We start from the raw sequence: 19,738 nt of genomic DNA, 5'->3' as shown, positions 1-19,738 counted from the left end.
CGTGCGTGCCTACTTATTTGTAGGTAGAGCTTCGCAACAAGCAAACCCATAAGTACTGCTACCAGAATGGGTTCACATGTTCCAGTGGAAACTGTGGGACTGAGACCAGCAGTGCCACTACAACCATTGGCCACAATTCATATGGTTTCACCTGGTGCCAGTATGAGGTGGTTATGACAAGAAAGCTTCAAAGCAACCGACCCTTTGAAATCAGGTGAGAAATGATTGGTTAGATGGGAGAAGAAAGGGGAATGAGCAATGTTTAATGATTTATGCTAGTTTAGTTTAGTTTATTAAGATCCCCATTAGGTGCAGCAAATGCTACAGCTATTCTTACTGGGGTCCGAATCCGACACATAAAATTGTACACATGTACAAAATTGATTGATTGATCGATTGATTGAAACGATTTATTTCAAACAGTCCAAACATAACAGTCCAATAGACTTCAGCAAAAGGAAAATACGTAAACTCCACATAAAGAAAAGGCGAACTGTTTGAAAAGGGGCCGGAAGAAGCCTAGGCTTTTCGAGTCCTGCCCCCAAATCATTCATAAACAAATTTATACATCCATATATACATATACCAACTCCCACGCTCCTCCACACACGCTCATGTATACACATACATACATACATATACATGTATATATACACATACATATACAAACTTACCCATACACACACAATATCATAAATCAACCCACATATCCCTATCAATACTTATTCCTAATAATACACTCCAATATTACCCCAATAACCCAATGCTTTGATAGTGTTGTACCAATGCATATAAGAATATATACAATGTACACAACAATTCTATACATAATGTATATTACAATATACATCATGCACACCATATATATTTACATGCAACATAATAATATGATGTTGTCTTGCTATGTCGGTATTATGATAACTAGTGCAGTGCCCGTTCCCCCCATTCACCACCCCGTGAGCGCTCTCCCACCCCCCCTCCCCTAGACTTGCTGGATAGCCCCTCATCTCTGTCCACTCGGTGCACGGAGTAACAATGGGTGGAGACTCTTGAGGCAATTTTGTAGAAGTGTGTAACATTAACATGATGTATTTTTTCAAACAGATATCCCACCTACCATCACTATAGTCAAGGATACTGGCATCCAAACACCAGAGGCACTAACACTTATTGGATAATGACAACTCATGTGGACCTGGGAACTCGATCGGATACTGGTGAATCTAACAGATCTCCCATCACAACTAATGTACCTCCTCTCCGGTAATAAATTAGCAATTATTGTTTTGTGCTGTTCCAGCAAAGTGTCATCTCACATGTGAAGTTTAACAGGAAACCAGTCAAAACTCCCAAGTATTGGTTTCACAGACATGAATTACCTTTGCGACATCTCACATTCATAAAATAATGTTGGCTAATCTCTATGATAGCTGCATATTAGTATGAGATGTCATCTGACTGTAAACAATGAGGAACGCGGAAGTCGTGGTGCAGGCGTCTGCTCTCCACCAGAAACCCTGAAATACTGTCCGTCTCTTCCAAAGTTTCAGAATCTGGCTGCAGGTGTCAGAGTTGATGACTACCTGGGCCAGACTTGGAAAATCATTCAGGCAGGAAATATAGTGTGGAATGTAGCCCCACACGTTTTCTGAAAATCGTGTAAAAACAAAAAACAGTTTTGCACAAACAGTGCAAACAAAGTGCATTTACGCACTTAAGTCACACAAACAAGTGGTCCTCGTTTGTGAAGCTTATCTTGCTGAACACAAACTTCAGACCTTTCATGCATTTACCTGAAATCTCCATACTAAAATCCCATTGCCTTTTCCCTTTACGTCTTAATGATCTTGTTCCCACAAGTTAGTACATGTAAGTGATGGCCACAACTGTACACTGATCTTATTTTCATTATGAAGCTGTGGCCACTCACTAGGATCTTTCAATCTTTTATTAACAAGCAAATAGTAAACATGTGGCCCACCAGTGATGTAGTTCCACCCTTGGGGAAGCCCCCATTCATTGTCAATGCCGCTAATAAACTTTAAAAGTTTTAGCTGTAAAAGAAAGTACTTGGAGTAGTTGTTCCTAATTCAACCTGGTTCCCACTTCACAGAATAACCCGGAACTGTCCAAGGACATACAGTCTGCCAGTTTTTGATCCTGATGGTGATCAGGTCAGATGCAGGTATGGAGCATCAGCTGAACAGGAGTGCAGCATGTGCTACCAACCTGAAGGGTTCTCTTTAGATCCGGTAAGAGATCATGCAAAATCTTGACACTTACTTTGCAAAATGGGAATCTGTCACATGAGCTTCAATAGACCCTTCTCACAGGAGCCATTTTGTGTCGAAAAGGCAGGGTAAACACAGGTGCAAGCAAAACACTAATTCTAACTTTCACGATTGGAATTTGGAAATCCTCATTAGTGTTTTGCTTGCACCTGTGTTTATTCTGCCTTTTCGACACAAAGTGGCCCCCGTGAAAAGGGTCTATATAGAGCTGAACTTTGCCTTGTTTAGAGAAGAGTTTGTGGACAGGGTAATGCATAAATAGGTAACACAAGTAAGTTTCTGAGTATAGTAGTTAATCATTAGTTAATCATTAGTTAATCATTAGTTAAAGTAAGTTTGTGAGTATAGTAGTTAATCATTAGTTAATCATTAGTTAATCATTAGTCGGTCAGTCCCTGAGTAGAGTAGTTAATCATTAGTTAATGATTAGTTAAAGTAAGTTTGTGAGTATAGTAGTTAATCATTAGTTAACCATTACTTGATTATTATCTGTCCATTAGCTACTTTTTTCGTGTCCCCTATTGTAAAGTGGTGCATCAACTTACATTATTACTTAATTATTACCTGTCCATTAGTTACTCTTTTCGTGTACCCTATTGTAAAGTGGTGCATCATACTGAGAGACTGAGTAGTTACTCATTACTTTTAAATTGCCCCTGGATCATGGTTTTTAGGGGCATTCTGAGATTTCTTGGGTCATTTTTGCTCTTGCCCCTGGCTAAATTCCTACACTCACATCAGTGTGATAAGAAGTACCTAAAATAATCAAAACCATCTTTGGATAAATGTATTTGATGTGTATTTTCCCTTTTTTTTCTTTAATTTTTTTGTTTTGCTCATGCCCCGTCCAGTAACATGGAGGGATTTAAGACCTATACTGCAGCCAGCCACAAGGGGGCAATCGACATTTTTTGGATTCACTTTTGAGGAGCTGTCATGACGACCATATTTTTTATACAGTCTATGGTTCGAGATGTAGTGAAGTATTACAACAAGAGTCTATAATCTGTATCCACAGTATAGAAAGGCTTTAATTGGTCAGTTACGTTCTACAACTTTTTTTTGCATGTGCAGTTGCAATGTTCACCTGAACTTAATTATTTATTTGATACCAAGGTTTACATTATCGCTCCAATTAAACACCTGTCCACCCCTGCCCATAATATTAGAAATGAAAAGCATTATGGCATTATAGCTCTGCAGTGAAATGGTGTTTATGCTCAATCCCAAAAACGCACAGTTAATGGGCCTCAAGAAGAAAATAATTGTGATGTGATATACCAACAATTATGATATGACACAATTTTAACAGCTATTGCAGCCTTTGTTATTTGTGTGTCAAAAATAATGTTACGTATTCCTTTCATCAGAATTCCTGCTCCTTATCATATAACACCAGTAGGCGAACTGGATATCATGGAGTATTTGAGCTAGTAGTGGAGGACTTCCCCAAAAAACCCATTTCTGTCTCCTACTCGGATGGATCCTCCACCTTGAAGAATCCCCTTTCAGTAGGAAGGCGTAAACGTGACACAAACAATACAAGCCCATCATTTTCATTGAGCACCACAACAGCTGCAACAACGACCACAGCCGCACCAACAACGACCACAGCTGCACCCACAACGACCACAGCTGCACCAACAACGACCACAGCTGCACCAACAACGACCACAGCTGCACCCACAACGACCACAGCTGCACCAACAACGACCACAGCTGCACCAACAACGACCACAGCTGCACCAACAACGACCACAGCTGCACCAACAACAACAACAACAACCACAACTGCACCAATGACCACGACATCTACCACCATACCCACCACCACTCAGTTCTACCGTCCAGCAATTGCTGCTTTAAGCAAGATTCCTCTACAGTTTTTAATTTTTGGTTCGTTTGCATTTTTTCTATTGTAGCATTTATTAATTTTTTATTTCAATCATGAGAGACCAGTGGGTAGAGTTAACAAGCAAGCTTTATTCAAGTATGGCAGAGCGATAAGATCTATGGCATGGAACTTGGTCGATCACCGAGCGCCCGCTGTAGTGCTGCGGCCACGCCCGGTCGGTGATTTCGTATGCCGCTGTGGGGTTTTCCTAATGCTGAGTCAGCGCGCCGAACTATGCCGGATTGGTCGATCACCCAGCGCTGTAGCGCTGCGGCCACGCCCGGGCGGTGATTTTTGTAAGCCGCTGTGAGCCAAGTAAACCTGCTAAGTCAGTGCGCAGAGGTATGCCGGATTGGTCGTTCACCCAGCGCCCGCTGTAGCGCTGCGGCCACGCCCGGTCGGCGGTTTTCCTAAGTCAGCGCGCCGAAGCTCGCCGGATTGGTCGATCACCCAGCGCCTGCTGTAGTGCTGCGGCCACGCCCGGGGGGCTTCGTAAGTCACGGCCGCCAAGCCAACCGGTCGGCGACAAGCGTCGCATTCCGCCCAGCGCCCGCTGTAGCACTGAGGCAAGCAGACCGGTTGGCAGTTTGGGTTTTCTTTCTTTTGGGGGATTCTCTATTCTAGTCCGAACAGATGCCCTCTCTCACCGCAAGAGAGGCATCTTAGCGCGGAGTCATTACGCCAAAGGACTAGTCGCCATGCTGCCATGCCATCAGAATTAGTTGCCATACCGTTCCATGCCATAGATCTTATCACTCTGCCATACTTGAATAAAGCTTGCTTGTTAACTCTACCCTCTGGTCTCTCATGATTGAAATGGTGGTCTCGACCTAGTTTCAAGATGAAGACCAGAAACTAGGGCTGTCACTTTTTCCCAAAATAAAATTCGAACAAACTTTAATTGCCCGAAATTCGTTCGAATATATTCGAAGTTTTTTGGTTAATTAAAAAAAAAAAAAAAAAAAATCAGTCCAGGCCACCGGGCATCAGCCCGACGTGTTTAGCTTGGACGCTCACAGTCACAACACTGCCTCACAAACTTGGCTGCATCCAACTCGAGACAACTTTTCAGACCCTGGAGACAATCTTTCTCAGAAGAGTCTAACGCGACAAATCTGGAGACTTTTTCTGACATGGGATTAACATTACCAGCAAGCAGCAGTTGGTTAATTTTGGTTCATAAAAATAATAAAAAATAAAAATCGAACAGTCAATTTACATATCGAACACGAACCCCTCCCCCACATTCGAAGTTGCATTTGTATTTCGAATGAAAAGTGACAGCCCTACCAGACACGCTGCCTCGCACCACTGACGGCACTGACGACATTATTGGCGTCATATAGGCAAGTGTGTCACGCGGACATCACGCTGGGATTACACTTGTGCTCGTCACACTAGGATTACATGAGATGAGGTCACTAGGATTACGCGTGGTGCGAGGCAGCGTGTTTGGTCTTCATCTTGAAACTAGGTCGAGACCACCATTAGTATTTCATTTTCACTAACTCTCTCACTTTCACTCCCTCCTTTTTTGACTTTCAGTTGACGGACACTACGCCCCTTCATGCCTCGATGGTGACTATTTCCCAATTTTTCTGTCTCCAACTCCACTTAATGGAGTCAATCTTCCTGCCTTTGTCAACAACACACTCGAAATCAAAGTAAAAGCCACAGCAAAATACACCACGTAAGGAAATTCAACATTCAAATTTTGTTATAACTTGTTATGTATCATATGAGTTAATTAGAACAATCATGTCCCAGTGCGTCATTCGGAAGGTACAGTCTAATTTTTCATTAGTAGTATTATTCGCAATATGTACAGTATAATTTTTCATAGTATTAGCCAGTAGTTCATATACTTTAAATGGATTCTACTGTAAATTTTAAACAATTACCTTATAGAATATTGCTGTCCTTGTTGCCCAGAACAAGTTTATGAAAACATTGTTCCTCTTGTAGGATCTATGGCCTCCTTGTCACTGGACCAACGGGCATTACAAAACAGAAGATCTCCACAGATGAATATGCCATAAAATGGACACCAACGGATAATGAAGTGGACGACCATTTCCCTATTTGCTTTCATTTTGATGCATTAGACAGGTGAGCTTCAAATAAACTATATCAAGTTCATGCCAAATCACATTAACCAGAATGGATGACCAGTTGATACCAATATGCAAAAATCTTCACAGGGTGTTGTATTTCTGCTGACATATTTCTGTATTTTCAAGTAGCATTTTTAAACCACAGTGTATCTTTGTCAAATGAATTGTTTGTGCCAGTTGTTTTTGCTTGTTATGCCATAAAGCAATCCAGCAATTTTCCTACAAAACAATGGCACAATAAAAAATGTAATATCTTGTAGAGGTGGAAGGTTTTGTTTGTTTATGGTAATAGACTAATATTTCAAACTTAATGTGTTAATAGGCTGGCTAATTTATTGATGTTAAAATGCTACACGGAAGACTTTTAACAGTTTACTGGAGAAACAGTTTATACCATACTAGGCATTTCGCTACTATGCACTATGCACCCTCGATTCCTAGGCTCACCCGCTGCACGGGCTCGACGAGCTGACCCTGCAGCTCGCCTACGCAGCTCGGCCTTGCCCGCAGCCCCGCTCCTGCATGGCCTCGCCTGCCCTATCGGCGCACGCATAACAAGGTCACCCGCACGGGTGCTCTTTACACTTCCTGAAAGTTTCAGCATGTAAAACGGCATGGCTGTGGCTGGACAAAATTCTTAAAACAAACAGACAAGAGTCAACATTGCCAAATTTATATAAAGAAGATAGATAGATAGATAGATAGATAGATAGATAGATAGATAGATAGATAGATAGATAGATAGATAGATAGATAGATAGTGAGATAGATAGATAGATAGATAGATAGACCTTCTATTTTTTTAAGTGTGTGTATGCAGATGTGAGATGATTGATGTCTAGATAATTGCCATTACAAACTATATTGAGGGAAACTTAATTGAATAATTTACCACTTTAACATTCTATTCCAGACACCGCAATGTCTATCATTCAGAGTTGCGTGTGTGATTGCTGATGTTGGATACCATGGTGAGTTGATACACTCTGAAAATTAACAAAGTATCCCAGTGAAACAAATGTTATGTTTCATGAAATAATATAATGCTCAATGTCATGTTTTGACTATTGGATATTGGCTGTTCTTGTATTGGAGGTGCTGAAATGGCATGTTTTAGGAAAGATTGACACATGCAGTTATGGATATTTTTAACCCTTATGTACATTAGCTAGCTGCACAAGTTAACACAGATAGGGTTGTGAATGAAACTGAAATGGATCAACTGTGAGAGATTAGCTGCAGTGGTTCTCAAACCTTTTCACGTCAAGGACCCCTTTAAGCTTCTGGCATACTCTTCGCGCACGCGCTGGAGGCGGGGCTCCGAGGAGGGCGCACGCACTCTGCGCGGGCCAAAACAGAACATACTCAGTGCGCAGCTCCAGGCTCCAGGCAGTCTGAATGAAATTGAATGTAACATTCCCAATTCTATGTATTAAATTATAAAAAACGACCTTCAACATTTGGGAAGGCTAAGCCACACAACTAGTTCGTTATAATCGAACGCCATGCTTCAAAGGCAACTTTACGACGGTGAGGACTCAATCACAGCAGATATCCACTGATAGCCTACCACGGAGATCTCACAGGCACAGGCAGCAAAACCCGACGCGCTGATAGAAAAATCTCCATGGACGCGCCGCGCTGCGCTCAGGCCTCGTCCCCCGACACGCCCTGTGCGATGACGTCATAATCGCCGTGCGCCCTATGCGCTTGGCCCGGCGCGAAGAGTATGCCACAAGCTTTAGTCTCTCAAGATGGACACGTGGGTTCCCACAATTTACAGATGCTCCGGGGTTATCCGTTCATTTCCCCACTTGTGATTGGTTGAATACCATCGAAGGTGGGTATGCGCTCATTTCCCCACTTGTGATTGGTCGAATACCATCGAACTTCCCTCCGGTCTGAAGTGTTTTTCTCTTTGGAAGATGACAACTTCGTCTGTCCAAATTTTAATGGGCTGAAGTACAGACTGTCTCTGGAGCATTCCAAGATTGTGGAAAGAGATAGACTGGCTCGAGAGACTACCTCAAGTTTAGGTAGTCTAGGTTGCTTTTAGAGGTTTTAATACAGAAAGTGTATGAAACCCATCACCAAAATAGTCATACATTCTATCATTGTGTTACTTATGGATGGAATTACATAGTGAAAATAAATGATTCCCCTTTTTGTTAGGGACTCCCTGGAACCCTGGTTAAAATCACCACATCCATGAACTCATATTCTGTTTCATTCTGCAATATTGTCTTCTGGAAAGACATTTCCCCAGCAATCATTCTGTAGAAGGGTGCACTCAATCAAACTTCAAGTCATCACTATTATGTCTTGTGTCACACTTGAGTTGTCTCATGTCTTCATCTCAGTCTGTTCACACATCATCATCATCATCACCATCACCACCATCGTTATGTGTATCTGACACTTTTCAGAGACCACTGTACACTGCAATGAAACCACAATGACAGTGGAGGTGGTGAAGGGCTACCTCATCAGACGCAACGAGCACAAGTTACACCTGAAAGACTTCAATGACCCTGCCTGCAACCTGACAAGACGCTCCAACAACACCCACCTGGTCGCCACCATGTCACTGAACACCTGTGGGACCACACTGGATGTAAGGGACACTAAACTAACACAGTTACATTGACTACTTAAGGCAAGGCAGGCCTCCCAAAATTATGGCTGAGAAAGGATCCCTTTTGTTCAGTTGTCAACAGTCGTACAATCTTAGTTCTTTGTCCATTTTGTACATTGTATGTAGATCATTGTTTGGAGGAGCTTCTAAAAAGCATCATAATAAATGTAGTGAGGTCTCCAGACCATAGTTCAAGCAGAAGGCCACTCACGCGTAATCCGATCTCAACGTGGTCAAAAAATCCTAGTATGACGTCTGCTATGACGTCAAACATGACGTCAGTTAATCCTCATATATATAGCAAGGGTCCTACGTCACCTCTCTCTCTCTGGCCGACCATAGCAGCAGCAGCCCACGGCAGTCCATCTCCCTTGAAGCCGGCCCGAAGCGTTGTTTTGCACCAGATCCGCAGACCGAATCAGCACCCACAAGCCTTCTCTACCCGTGGATATTCCCATTCCTGGCATGTCGAGTTCAGTCATCGGTCCCCTGTCCCGGACCGGCCACGGAGCGTACTTGCCTTCCGAGGTGCCTGACGAAGACGTTGGCGAAGCGACCGGACCACAGGCTGCCAACATAGCCCCCCGCGCGCCACTGCGACGGCCCCGGTAGGAGAGCAGAAGACGAAGCGCCGCGCCGCGGACGCCCAAGAACGCGTGCGAGCGTGCCGGAGGGAGAGGCCGATCGGCGCGGACGTGCGAGAGGCCGCGGGCGAAGACCAGTAGAGGCAGCCGCCCCCAGAGCCGGGAGCCGCTGGGGAAATGGAGGCCGCGGGGCCGCCGCGAGACGCCACGTACTTCCTGGTCGCACTGACCCCCAGGCCGCCGGGCAGATTCACGGTGATTGACGGGAACCGGCTTGGAGAAGCGCTGAAGCCGGAGCGCCGTGGCATCTCGGGCACTCTGGGCAGACCGAAAGGTCCATGGGGCGAACGGTTCATTCTGGCGGCAACAGCTGAAATGTAGTGCAATTTGCTTCCCTTCCAAATCCAGCGACGTAAAATAATCCATTCACGAAAAGAATAAGCACTCCCAGGAATTCATGGACGATAAAAGTTTAACGTTACATGCAGTCAAGCAGAAAGTCGCACTCGGCAGTAAAACTCGCATCCATGTTCCATCCTGTTCTTTCTGTCACGAAGACTATAATCCACCAGATCACATGACGTTTTTCATCAAGTCTTTAATCCACCGTCACACTTCAGGACATCCTCTTAATCCAAAACAGAGTGTGAAAAGTAGCTGTCTCCCTCCTTGTTGTGGTGTTTGCGAAACGGAGGTTCACGGTAACCAGAGACCTTTTATCGTAAAGATGCGACAGCACACAGCCAATCCGCCATTTTGGAGACTAAGCTTCTGCCCCAGCAAGGAGCCGTATTTCAGGCCAAAATGGCCGCCGCGCCGTTTTCAAAAAGGCACTATATACTCTTGCCTTCTCATTCTCAATCAACCCCATGTGACTGATGGTGACTGATAAATTAAATTAGGAAGCTCCTGTGATGATGACAATGATAATTTCTTAACTTTAGCCGATCTGAGGGGGTTTATCTGAACAACAATCTTAAAAAAAAAACAACAACTCCACTATCACCCCCCTTCCTGGAGCCCGACGACACCTTCATAATACCAGACTCGCTCTGTTAGTCGTCTTGGACATGGACGAGGGGACGTTAGGTTTCATAGTGACACTGCGAAATACGAATCCGGTACATAAACAGACTCGATCCGGATCCCCTCCCTCTGATGGACCTGTGCAGGCGCTCCGTGCGGGCGGCTCTAGGAAGGGACCGCCCGAGCGGAATCCACGGACTGCCCCTGCCCGCCTCTCTCAAGAGCTACCTGCTCTACCAAGGACGGGGTTGACGACCACAGCACACCGAGCATACCCCGGAGGACCAGTCACCCGTGGACGCGAAAGGACCCATGAGGAAAGTATCAGTACTTCAGCATTTAAACGGGCAATCTACCAGTCCAGTAAAATCAATTCAATTTATTAAAAAAAAAAAAAAAAAAAAAAAAAACTTTATTAGTCCCGCAAAGGCCAATTTAAGGCATGAATACTGCAAACAAGCTGTACTCTGTACACATCCAAAAACAATACAAAAAACAAGACAATAAATACAATAAATGACACTGATAAAGCAAGATCCCTGATTACAGTGTATCCAACACCACAAAGGAATATAGGTGTCACATCAATACAAATTAATTTCAGTCAATACAATCCAAGTGCATATTAGACTTGTTCAAGGGTTCAAATCAAAAGGTCAAGGTACAGACCTAGTCTAGATAAACTGACCACTTCTCGTACTGTGGCTGTTCACCAGTCGAATGGCCTCTGGAACCAAACCAAACTTCCTTCTGCTTGTTTCGCAGGCAGGCTGTCTAAAGCGCTTTCCTGATGGCATTAAGTCAAAACAGACATGAAGGACATGCGTGGAGTCATTGATTACCTCGTGCGCTTGGCCTGCGATCTGACTATTCTACCCAGCGGGCATCTCAGCCTGCCTATCTCCGACGCCTAAGCGGAAATCGCTTCTGGCAAATGGCCAGCGGGAGTCACAATAATAATAATAATTATAATAATAATAATTACAACAATAATAATAATAACCACGCAAGGGGCCATTCTAACACCCCTGGCCCACGGAGCTTGTCTGAGCATCAGCTAGAATGAGTGTTACTGCATAACTTCGGACCGAAGCCAGACGGCCCAGGGAATGCTGACGTCTTTCCGTGTTAAGCTACCCGGTCTTAATACACCACCTCCTGTTCTTAACGAATTTCAAAGTAAAATGCCTCTGGCATTTCTTCAGAAGCAGAATCAGAATGACTTAATGATCCCCGAGGGGAAATCGGGACAGGTTACAGTAGCTCGCTCACAGTACACACATAGCTTAAAATAAAATAAACAGTAGTAAATGCAACGCAAATGCAAAATACAAAACACGTCAGGTAAGTATACATTCCGTGTCAATTATCATTATTGCACCCGGGACTATATTAAGTCGGCTTGCCCTATACGCCACACGTGGCTCAGCCAGGCACAGTTAACCTATCGGCTGGCTCAGTCTCAGGGAGACTGAGCGTCTCCGAGGTGCTCTTTAAGGAAGGCATTAAATAGACTAATGGCCACAGGCAGGAATGATTTCCTGTGCCTCTCCGTACTGCATCTAGGTGGAATCAGTCTCTCACTGAACGTACTCCTGCGTTCGACTAGCACGCCGTGGAGTGGGCGCGAGTCATTGTTCACGATGGAGCGTAGCCTGGACAACGTTCTCTTCTCTGACACCGCAGCCAGAGAGCCCCGCTGCCCCAGCACACAATAGCATACAGGAAGGCACTAGCCCCCTTCTGCCCTTTCTCGTTCATGGCTCACTACGTCAAGCTCAGGCCTCGGACCGGCCCCTCGGCTCCCCTGCTCCTCATCGCACCCTGTCACCACACGACAAGATCCCGGTTCACCCTGCACCTCAAGCAGACGCTCCAGCAATGCAACCCCCGACGAAGGACTACTCCAGCCACTCCTTCAGGATCGGAGCGACCACCTCGGCCGCCGAGCAAGGAGTGCCCTCCGCCTCCCTCCAGCAAACGGGCCGCTGGCCCTCATCGGCACATCGTCATCGCCCGGAACAATTCCCCCTTCTGCCCCTTCTCGTCCATGGCTCACTACGTCAGGCTCAGGCCTCGGACCGGCCCCTCGGCCCCCCTGTTCCTCATCGCACCTTGTCACCACATGACAAGATCCTGGTTCACCCTGCACCTCAGGCAAACGCTCCAGCAACGCAACCTCCCGACAAAGAAATACTCCAGCCACTCCTTCAGGATCAGAGCGGCCACCTCGGCCGCCGAGCAAGGAGTGTCCTCCGCCTCCCTCCAGCAAATGGGCCGCTGGTCGTCATCGGCATTCTCCAGCTACATCCGCCCGGAGCAGGCGGCCATACTGGCGGCCCAAAGAACCCTCCTCCCTTAAATCGGTGAGCATGGCAACAAACAATGTCCCGGACTTCCGTGCCGATGAAGAAAATGTCTCGTTGGTGGTGGCTCCCCGAAAGCACGGCGCCAGCAAGGCGCAGTAAACTCCCCGGCTCATTTTTGGGGGGGAAAGAGAAAGAGAGAGCAAAAAAGTCAGGGTAGTCGCGCCAAGGCAGCCAAGTAGGCCAAGCCGGGAAGCGCCAAGCTAAACTCTAATGTACCAAGATCGAAGGCCCGACCGAGTTAGGAGCGCCGGCCGCAAATAGCCGTTAGCCGCTAAAAGGTCGAAGGCCGGAAAAGTACAATCGCGAAGCGCCAAGGCGGCCAGGTAGGCTAAGCTGGGAAGCGCTATCGCGAGGTGCCCGACCGAGTTGGGAGCGCCAGCCGCAAATAGCTGTAAGTCGCTAAAAAGGTCGAAGGCAGGAAAAGTACAATCGTGAAGCGCCAAGGCGGCCAGGTAGGCTAAGCTGGGAAGCGCTATCACGTGCCCGACCGAGTTGGGAGCGCCAGCCGCAAATAGCTGTAAGTCGCTAAAAAGGTCGAAGGCAGGAAAAGTACAATCGTGAAGCGCCAAGGCGGCCAGGTAGGCTAAGCTGGGAAGCGCTATCACGAGGTGCCCGACCGAGTTGGGAGCGCCAGCCGCAAATAGCTGTAAGTCGCTAAAAAGGTCGAAGGCAGGAAAAGCAAGATCGAAGGCCCGACCGAGTTGGGAGCGCCAGCCGCAAATAGCTGTAAGCCGCTAAAAAGGTCGAAGGCCGGAATAGTGCAATCAACTACTGGCGCCTGCAGATCTCAATTAACCTCCGGTAATCAGATCTTCCTTTTGGGGGATCTCCTAGCCCATGCAGGCGCCCTCCTCTGCCTCAAGAGCAGCGCCACTGGCCAATGGAGTCAAGCGCCAAAGCATTTGCCATGCACGCCGATTGCTAAATAAAGTTTGTCTAATCCTACCAACTGGCCTCTCCTGATTGAAGTGAGGTCTCCAGACCATAGTTCAAGCAGAAGGCCACTCACGCGTAATCCGATCTCAACGTGGTCAAAAAATCCTAGTATGACGTCTGCTATGACGTCAAACATGACGTCAGTTAATCCTCATATATATAGCAAGGGTCCTACGTCACCTCTCTCTCTCTGGCCGACCATAGCAGCAGCAGCCCACGGCAGTCCATCTCCCTTGAAGCCGGCCCCGAAGCGTTGTTTTGCCCCACCCACCTCCCCAGTCCACCACCAACGAGTCTTGACTCCTGATCCCCCTCGGGGGGGGGATCTCCTAGCCCATGCAGGCGCCCTCCTCTGCCTCAAGAGCAGCGCCACTGGCCAATGGAGTCAAGCGCCAAAGCATTTGCCATGCACGCCGATTGCTAAATAAAGTTTGTCTAATCCTACCAACTGGCCTCTCCTGATTGAAATAGTGACAAGGCACCTTCTATGCATCCCAAAAATCATGTATCAACATTCAATATTCATGAAAGATGAAAACAATACATGTTTGGTACGAGATTTAACGGTAGAATTGTAAAGTTTCAAGTAATCAGTATTCTAATATCCACACAAAAATCAGACGCTGATTTGAACGACCACATTTGCCACCATTACAGGGGCCTGTACAGAGATGGGAAGTAACGAAGTACAAATACTTCGTTACTGTACTTAAGTAGATTTTTCGAGTATCTGTACTTTACTTGAGTATTTAATTTTCTGACGACTTTTTACTTTTACTCGTTACATTTTAACACAAGTATCTGTACTTTTCCTTGTGTACATTTTCAAAACAGGTTCGTTACTTTCGTTTAAATGCACGAGAATGTAATTTAAAAACGAGTAGAAACGGGAGAACGGAGCAGAAGTAATAGACGGGTTTCCCAGCGCTGCTGATAAAAGCTCATTCCAGCTCCGCCAATAGTATGACTTGGCACTCCTCCGGGGGGTGGACAAAGAAGAGAAACACGGATTTTCTCTGAGGGGAGACACACGCAGACATTAGGAGCCGTGCAGACAGCCAGCACTTATTAGCGCTCCTCTTTTTGCAATTTATTCTCTATAAGTACGCGCTTAGCGCGCATCTCTTTCAAGAAGCATTTCATCGCGTTTAAAAGCTGGTGGTGTTTTTTTTTAGCGCAGCGCTCTGGGCGCTGAAAGCTGAGGAAAGATTAACAGGAAAAGCGCCCTGCTCCTCTTCACTCCTCCCACCTCGAGTCTTCTCCCAGGAGAGGAGGATTTTCATCTCGCTGCTTCCAGAGTTGCCAATAATCTGGCTTTTCCAAGCGTTCTTTTTTAAATAACCGCATGGCCCCTTATGGTGTTGTTCTAACACATACATTCAGTTTGTGCACTGTCAACATTCAGCTAATATGGAATATGGTGGTGTTCTAACACCAGAGACAGTTCTGTCTTAATAATAAACCTTGAATTTGTGAATGTGATCAACCTGTGGACATTCAGTTCCTTATCCATTAGGTATCAGTATCATATCAGTCTGGAGTATTGTGATACTGCACTTTGTAAGGGACACCTTGTAGGCCTATCCAGCAGTTAAACTTGTCTAACTATTTGCACATTCATATATCATGGAAATATTAATGAGGGAGGACTAGATATGATTTTAATGGGGTTTTTTTGTGTGGAAAAACCATAGCACACTATTTAAAGTAGAGTTTTAAGATGTGTAAAACATTTGTAGGGGATCTTTTATCCTCAAATTATATTCTATGATGTGAGGTTCAGTCATTCAGAAAGATACGGTAAAAATACTTTTACTTTTACTCGTTGGGTACATTTCAGAGCCTGTACTTTTTTACTTTTACTTGAGTAAAATAATTGAATCAGTACTTCTACTTTTACCGGAGTAGTTTTTTACACAAGTAACTGTACTTCTACTCAAGTACAGAATGTCAGTACTTTTCCCATCTCTGGGCCTGTACTACGTAGCTAGATTAATGCCTTATCCGAGTAAGTTTGAGTTTGAACCTGGTTTAGCCGTACTACAAAGCAAGTTAACTTCTAATCACCATGGCAACTCACGCTGCAAAGCTAACCTGGTCCCGACCAGGTTAGCTTCAGAGGATAAGATCAAAATCCATGACAGACCCATATAATCGGCTCTCTAGAGTCACATTCATATAAGATCGCCATATGAAAAATAGATTGCAGTCAACTGAGAATAGAACTAGAAAAACATTCGTGGATCTGTAGGCTACATAATTAAATTAAGCCTACTTACCACTTTATGTCTTAACAGCTGAACGATGCGTGGAGAAATATGATCACTATTAATCACCGCAGCGCATATCTTAAACGGAGCCTCAAATGGAGTGAGGGTGATATTCTCCTACATGCCAGAAAAGCCTATACATATAATAGAGCAATAATACATGCAATATCCTGGTTGCTGAAGTGGTGCCTCCTCTGGATGTTAGGGGTGCCTGTTCGGAGGGAGGGTAACTCGTTGGAATAGCGTGATCCTCCCACGTGCTATGTCCTACCGGGGAAAGCTTACCCCGTCAGGTGAAAAGAAGCGGCTGGCTACTGCCCATGTCTCGGAGGAAGCATGAAGCCAGTTTCGGCTCTCCCCAGATCGGCAGAGGGTGGAGCAGCAACCAGGATAAACAAATAAAAAATTTGCACTAATGGGGGATAGAAATTGGATAAAAAAATCTGGGAAAAATATTAAACCAAAAGAAGAAGAATAAGGCTAGTAGCCTAATAATGGTGATAGTAGTTTAAGCTTTTTGAAAATGTTAGCTAGTTGATAAATCTGAGCTGGTTGTCATCAATAAACCCACCAGGCGAAGGGTAGAATTGTAATTCACGCAATTCATCTATATTGCTTCCTCTCAAAGTTACTCTTCAAAAGTCTCAGGGCTTTCCAACATGATAAATGAATATTTTCTTTCACCTTTAGGACGATGGTGACAACCTTGTCTTCAAGAATGAGATCACATCTGCTGACCCAACTAAAATTATTTCCAGGCAACATGATGTTGAGATCGCCTTTTCATGCGTCTATCCCAAGCGCGCCAACCTGACGCTGGGATTCAGGCACAAAAACCCATATGCCTTTAGAGAGAAAGGCTTCGGTTCCTTTAGCTTTCAGTTTGAATTCTTTGAGAGCGAGAGGTTCAGGGAACAGAAGGAGGCCAGCACCTACCCAGTGGAGGTGTACATGAAACAGATGATCTTCATGCAGATTGATGCAACTACCGCCATCCCCAACACACAGCTGTTTGTGGAGTCCTGCAAGGCGACTCCCTACGACAACCCAAACTCTCGCATTACCTACACCATCATTGAAAATGGGTAGGTGTACGCAGTGATGAACCATCTAATTCCATGGGTTAAATGTATTACACCTCACTAGCACATGTGCGCATATATTGTTCCCTTACATGGTGTCCAATGTAGTTATTATGAGGAATGTTGGCATTATTATTCCTAAACCATTATTACTGTATTATTACAGGTGTGTGATAGACGACACAGTGCAAGTTTACCCCGGCTCTAACTCTCAATTCAGATTTGGAATGGAGGCGTTTGAATTCCTTGGTGCACATGAGGAGGTAAAGTGAAACATAGCCCCACCATCTTGTTCATGTCTAAATGTTCTTTTGGTTTGAAAGTGCTGGTCCATCACAGCATGTCCCCAGATGTGCCCAGGTGATCTGTGGAGGGAGTGACTTTAGCTCGCTGTGTCCTATAGGTCTACATCACCTGCTCAGTCATCATGTGTGAGATTGGGGTTCCTGGAACCAGGTGCACTCAGGGATGCATCAGGTCCAACTCAGGGAGCCAGCGCCGCAAAAGAGAAGCTATCGCCGAGACTGCCATGCACTCCATTTCCCAGGGACCTTTGCACCTGATTAGAACTTCTGACAGTCAAGGTAACACCATAGACACACACACACACACACACACACACATATGAATTTCTTTCCTAAGCCTTTGCCTTTCCTTCAATGTAAAATGTGGCTACTTTAAAGAATCTAAAATATAAGATCGTTTTGATTTGCTTTAACACTTTTTTGGTCACTGCATAATTCCATTTATTTTATTTCATAGCTTTGATGGCTTTACTGTCATTCTAAAAATGTTTAAGATAGTACAAATAAAGATGTGGTGTATCCAAATGTTTGGCTGTTGTGCAGTGTATCAATCTCCACAAGTGGATTTGTCAAGCTGCCGTATAGTCAGTTTGCCCACTGCGTTGTGCTTATGAACATTCATCTGTCAGTGCGTATGTTTACCAGCAGGGGGATAAATCTGCTTAACCCAGACATTGCCACATTATTGTGCGTGGAAAATCCAAAATGATAAATATTTCCTTTCCAAAGTAACTGGAAAATGTATATTCACATATATATTAAAATGTTAATTTACGGATTCACCACACATTTGATAATTGTACATACTAACTGACCATGTCGTTTGTAAATATCCACATCAACTGATAAATACATATTATGCTATTCCAGTCTGCCCTCTTACTCACTTCTCTGTGTTTGTATTTATTTTTGTTTCTATTTCCCTTTTAGCTTCTGGCTCAAACCTGCATGTGGGCATGAACCTCATGTTCATCGTCGGCTGCCTCCTGGTGTGTGGAGCGGTGGTCTACCGGTCCAGGAGGTCCAAAGCTAAATACCAACCCCTGCCAACCTCTGACTCCAACTGAGGATTGGAGCCATTTTTCTTCACTCAGATTTATTTCACTTTTTTTTGCCTATAAATAAACACTGATTTATTTACATAAAAAATACATCAAAAGATGAGTTTCTTGATGACAACTTTCTTCTCAACTCGCTGACATGACACGTTTGAGCAAACTCATGTTATGCCATTTCAGCATCACATATCAATCCAAACAAGTATTCACAAGTATTTCGAAGAGCTGATGAATGAAGAAAATGAGAGAGAGAGGAGGATGGACAATGTGGAGGCAGTGAACCAGGAAGTACAACAGATAAGTAAGGAGGAAGTGAGGGCAGCTATGAAGAGGATGAAGAGAGGGAAGGCGGTCGGCCCAGATGACATAGCAGCGGAGGCCTGGAGATGCTTAGGAGAGTTGGCAGTGGACTTTCTAACAAGACTGTTTAACAACATCTTGGTTAGTGAGGAAATGCCAGAGGAGTGGAGGCAAAGTGTACTAGTGCCTATTTTCAAGAACAACGGAGACGCACAGAGTTGCAGCAACTACAGGGGCATAAAGCTGATGAGTCACACTATGAAGCTTTGGGAAAGAGTAGTGGAGGCTAGATTAAGAGGAGAGGTGAAGATTAGTGAGGAGCAGTATGGGTTCATGCCAGGAAGAAGCACAACAGACGCATTGTTTGCCCTGAGAATGCTGATGGAAAAGTATAGAGAAGGCCAGAAGGAGTTACATTGCGTCTTTGTAGACCTAGAGAAGGCATACGACAGGGTACCAAGAGAGGAGGTGTGGTACTGTATGAGGAAGTCAGGAGTGGCTGAAAAGTATGTGAGAGTAGTGCAGGACATGTATGAGGGCAGTGCGACGGTCGTGAGGTGTGCAGTGGGAGTGACTGAGGGGTTCAAGGTTGGGGTGGGATTGCACCAAGGGTCGGCCCTCAGCCCATTCTTGTTCGCAATGGTGATGGACAGGCTCACAGACGAGGTCAGGCAGGAGTCCCCGTGGACTATGATGTTTGCAGACGACATAGCAATCAGTAGTGAGAGCAGGGAGCAGGTGGAAGAAAATCTAGAGAAGTGGAGACATGCGCTGGAGAGAAGAGGGATGAAAATAAGTAGAAGTAAGACAGAGTATATGTGTGTGAACGGGAGGGAAGATGGAGGGGGGGTGAAGATGCAGGGAGTAGAGGTAC

General features: G+C 45.1%; 1 protein-coding gene across 1 annotated transcript; it reads left to right on the top strand.

Moving 5' to 3' along the window:
- The first annotated feature begins 1,137 nt into the window (after positions 1-1,137).
- On the top strand, positions 1,138-18,650 carry LOC310791287 (CUB and zona pellucida-like domain-containing protein 1). The gene is made up of 11 exons (XM_083652974.1): positions 1,138-1,263; positions 2,114-2,252; positions 3,662-4,187; positions 5,731-5,875; positions 6,151-6,294; positions 7,213-7,270; positions 8,726-8,913; positions 16,810-17,204; positions 17,368-17,464; positions 17,605-17,785; positions 18,437-18,650. Exons 7-11 carry the CDS (start codon positions 8,755-8,757, stop codon positions 18,571-18,573), a joined length of 969 nt encoding a protein of 322 aa, XP_083509100.1. The 5' UTR covers positions 1,138-1,263; positions 2,114-2,252; positions 3,662-4,187; positions 5,731-5,875; positions 6,151-6,294; positions 7,213-7,270; positions 8,726-8,754; the 3' UTR covers positions 18,574-18,650.
- Positions 18,651-19,738: the final 1,088 nt, after the last annotated feature.

This window comes from Poromitra crassiceps, assembly GCF_964638095.1.
Source record: "Poromitra crassiceps genome assembly, chromosome: 16".
Classification (NCBI taxonomy): domain Eukaryota; kingdom Metazoa; phylum Chordata; class Actinopteri; order Beryciformes; family Melamphaidae; genus Poromitra; species Poromitra crassiceps.
The sequence above is the reverse complement of the archived record's forward strand: the minus strand, read 5'-3'. Positions and strand labels throughout refer to the sequence as shown.

What these genes read in the sequence shown, in the direction of transcription:
- LOC310791287 (XM_083652974.1), top strand. Translation starts at nt 8,755, where the DNA reads ATGACAGTGGAGGTGGTGAAGGGCTACCTCATCAGACGCAACGAGCAC. An exon ending in TCCTTGGTGCACATGAGGAG is followed by an intron (nt 17,465 to 17,604) that starts GTAAAGTGAAAC and finishes TGTGTCCTATAG; the next exon opens with GTCTACATCACCTGCTCAGT. An exon ending in TAGAACTTCTGACAGTCAAG is followed by an intron (nt 17,786 to 18,436) that starts GTAACACCATAG and finishes TTTCCCTTTTAG; the next exon opens with CTTCTGGCTCAAACCTGCAT.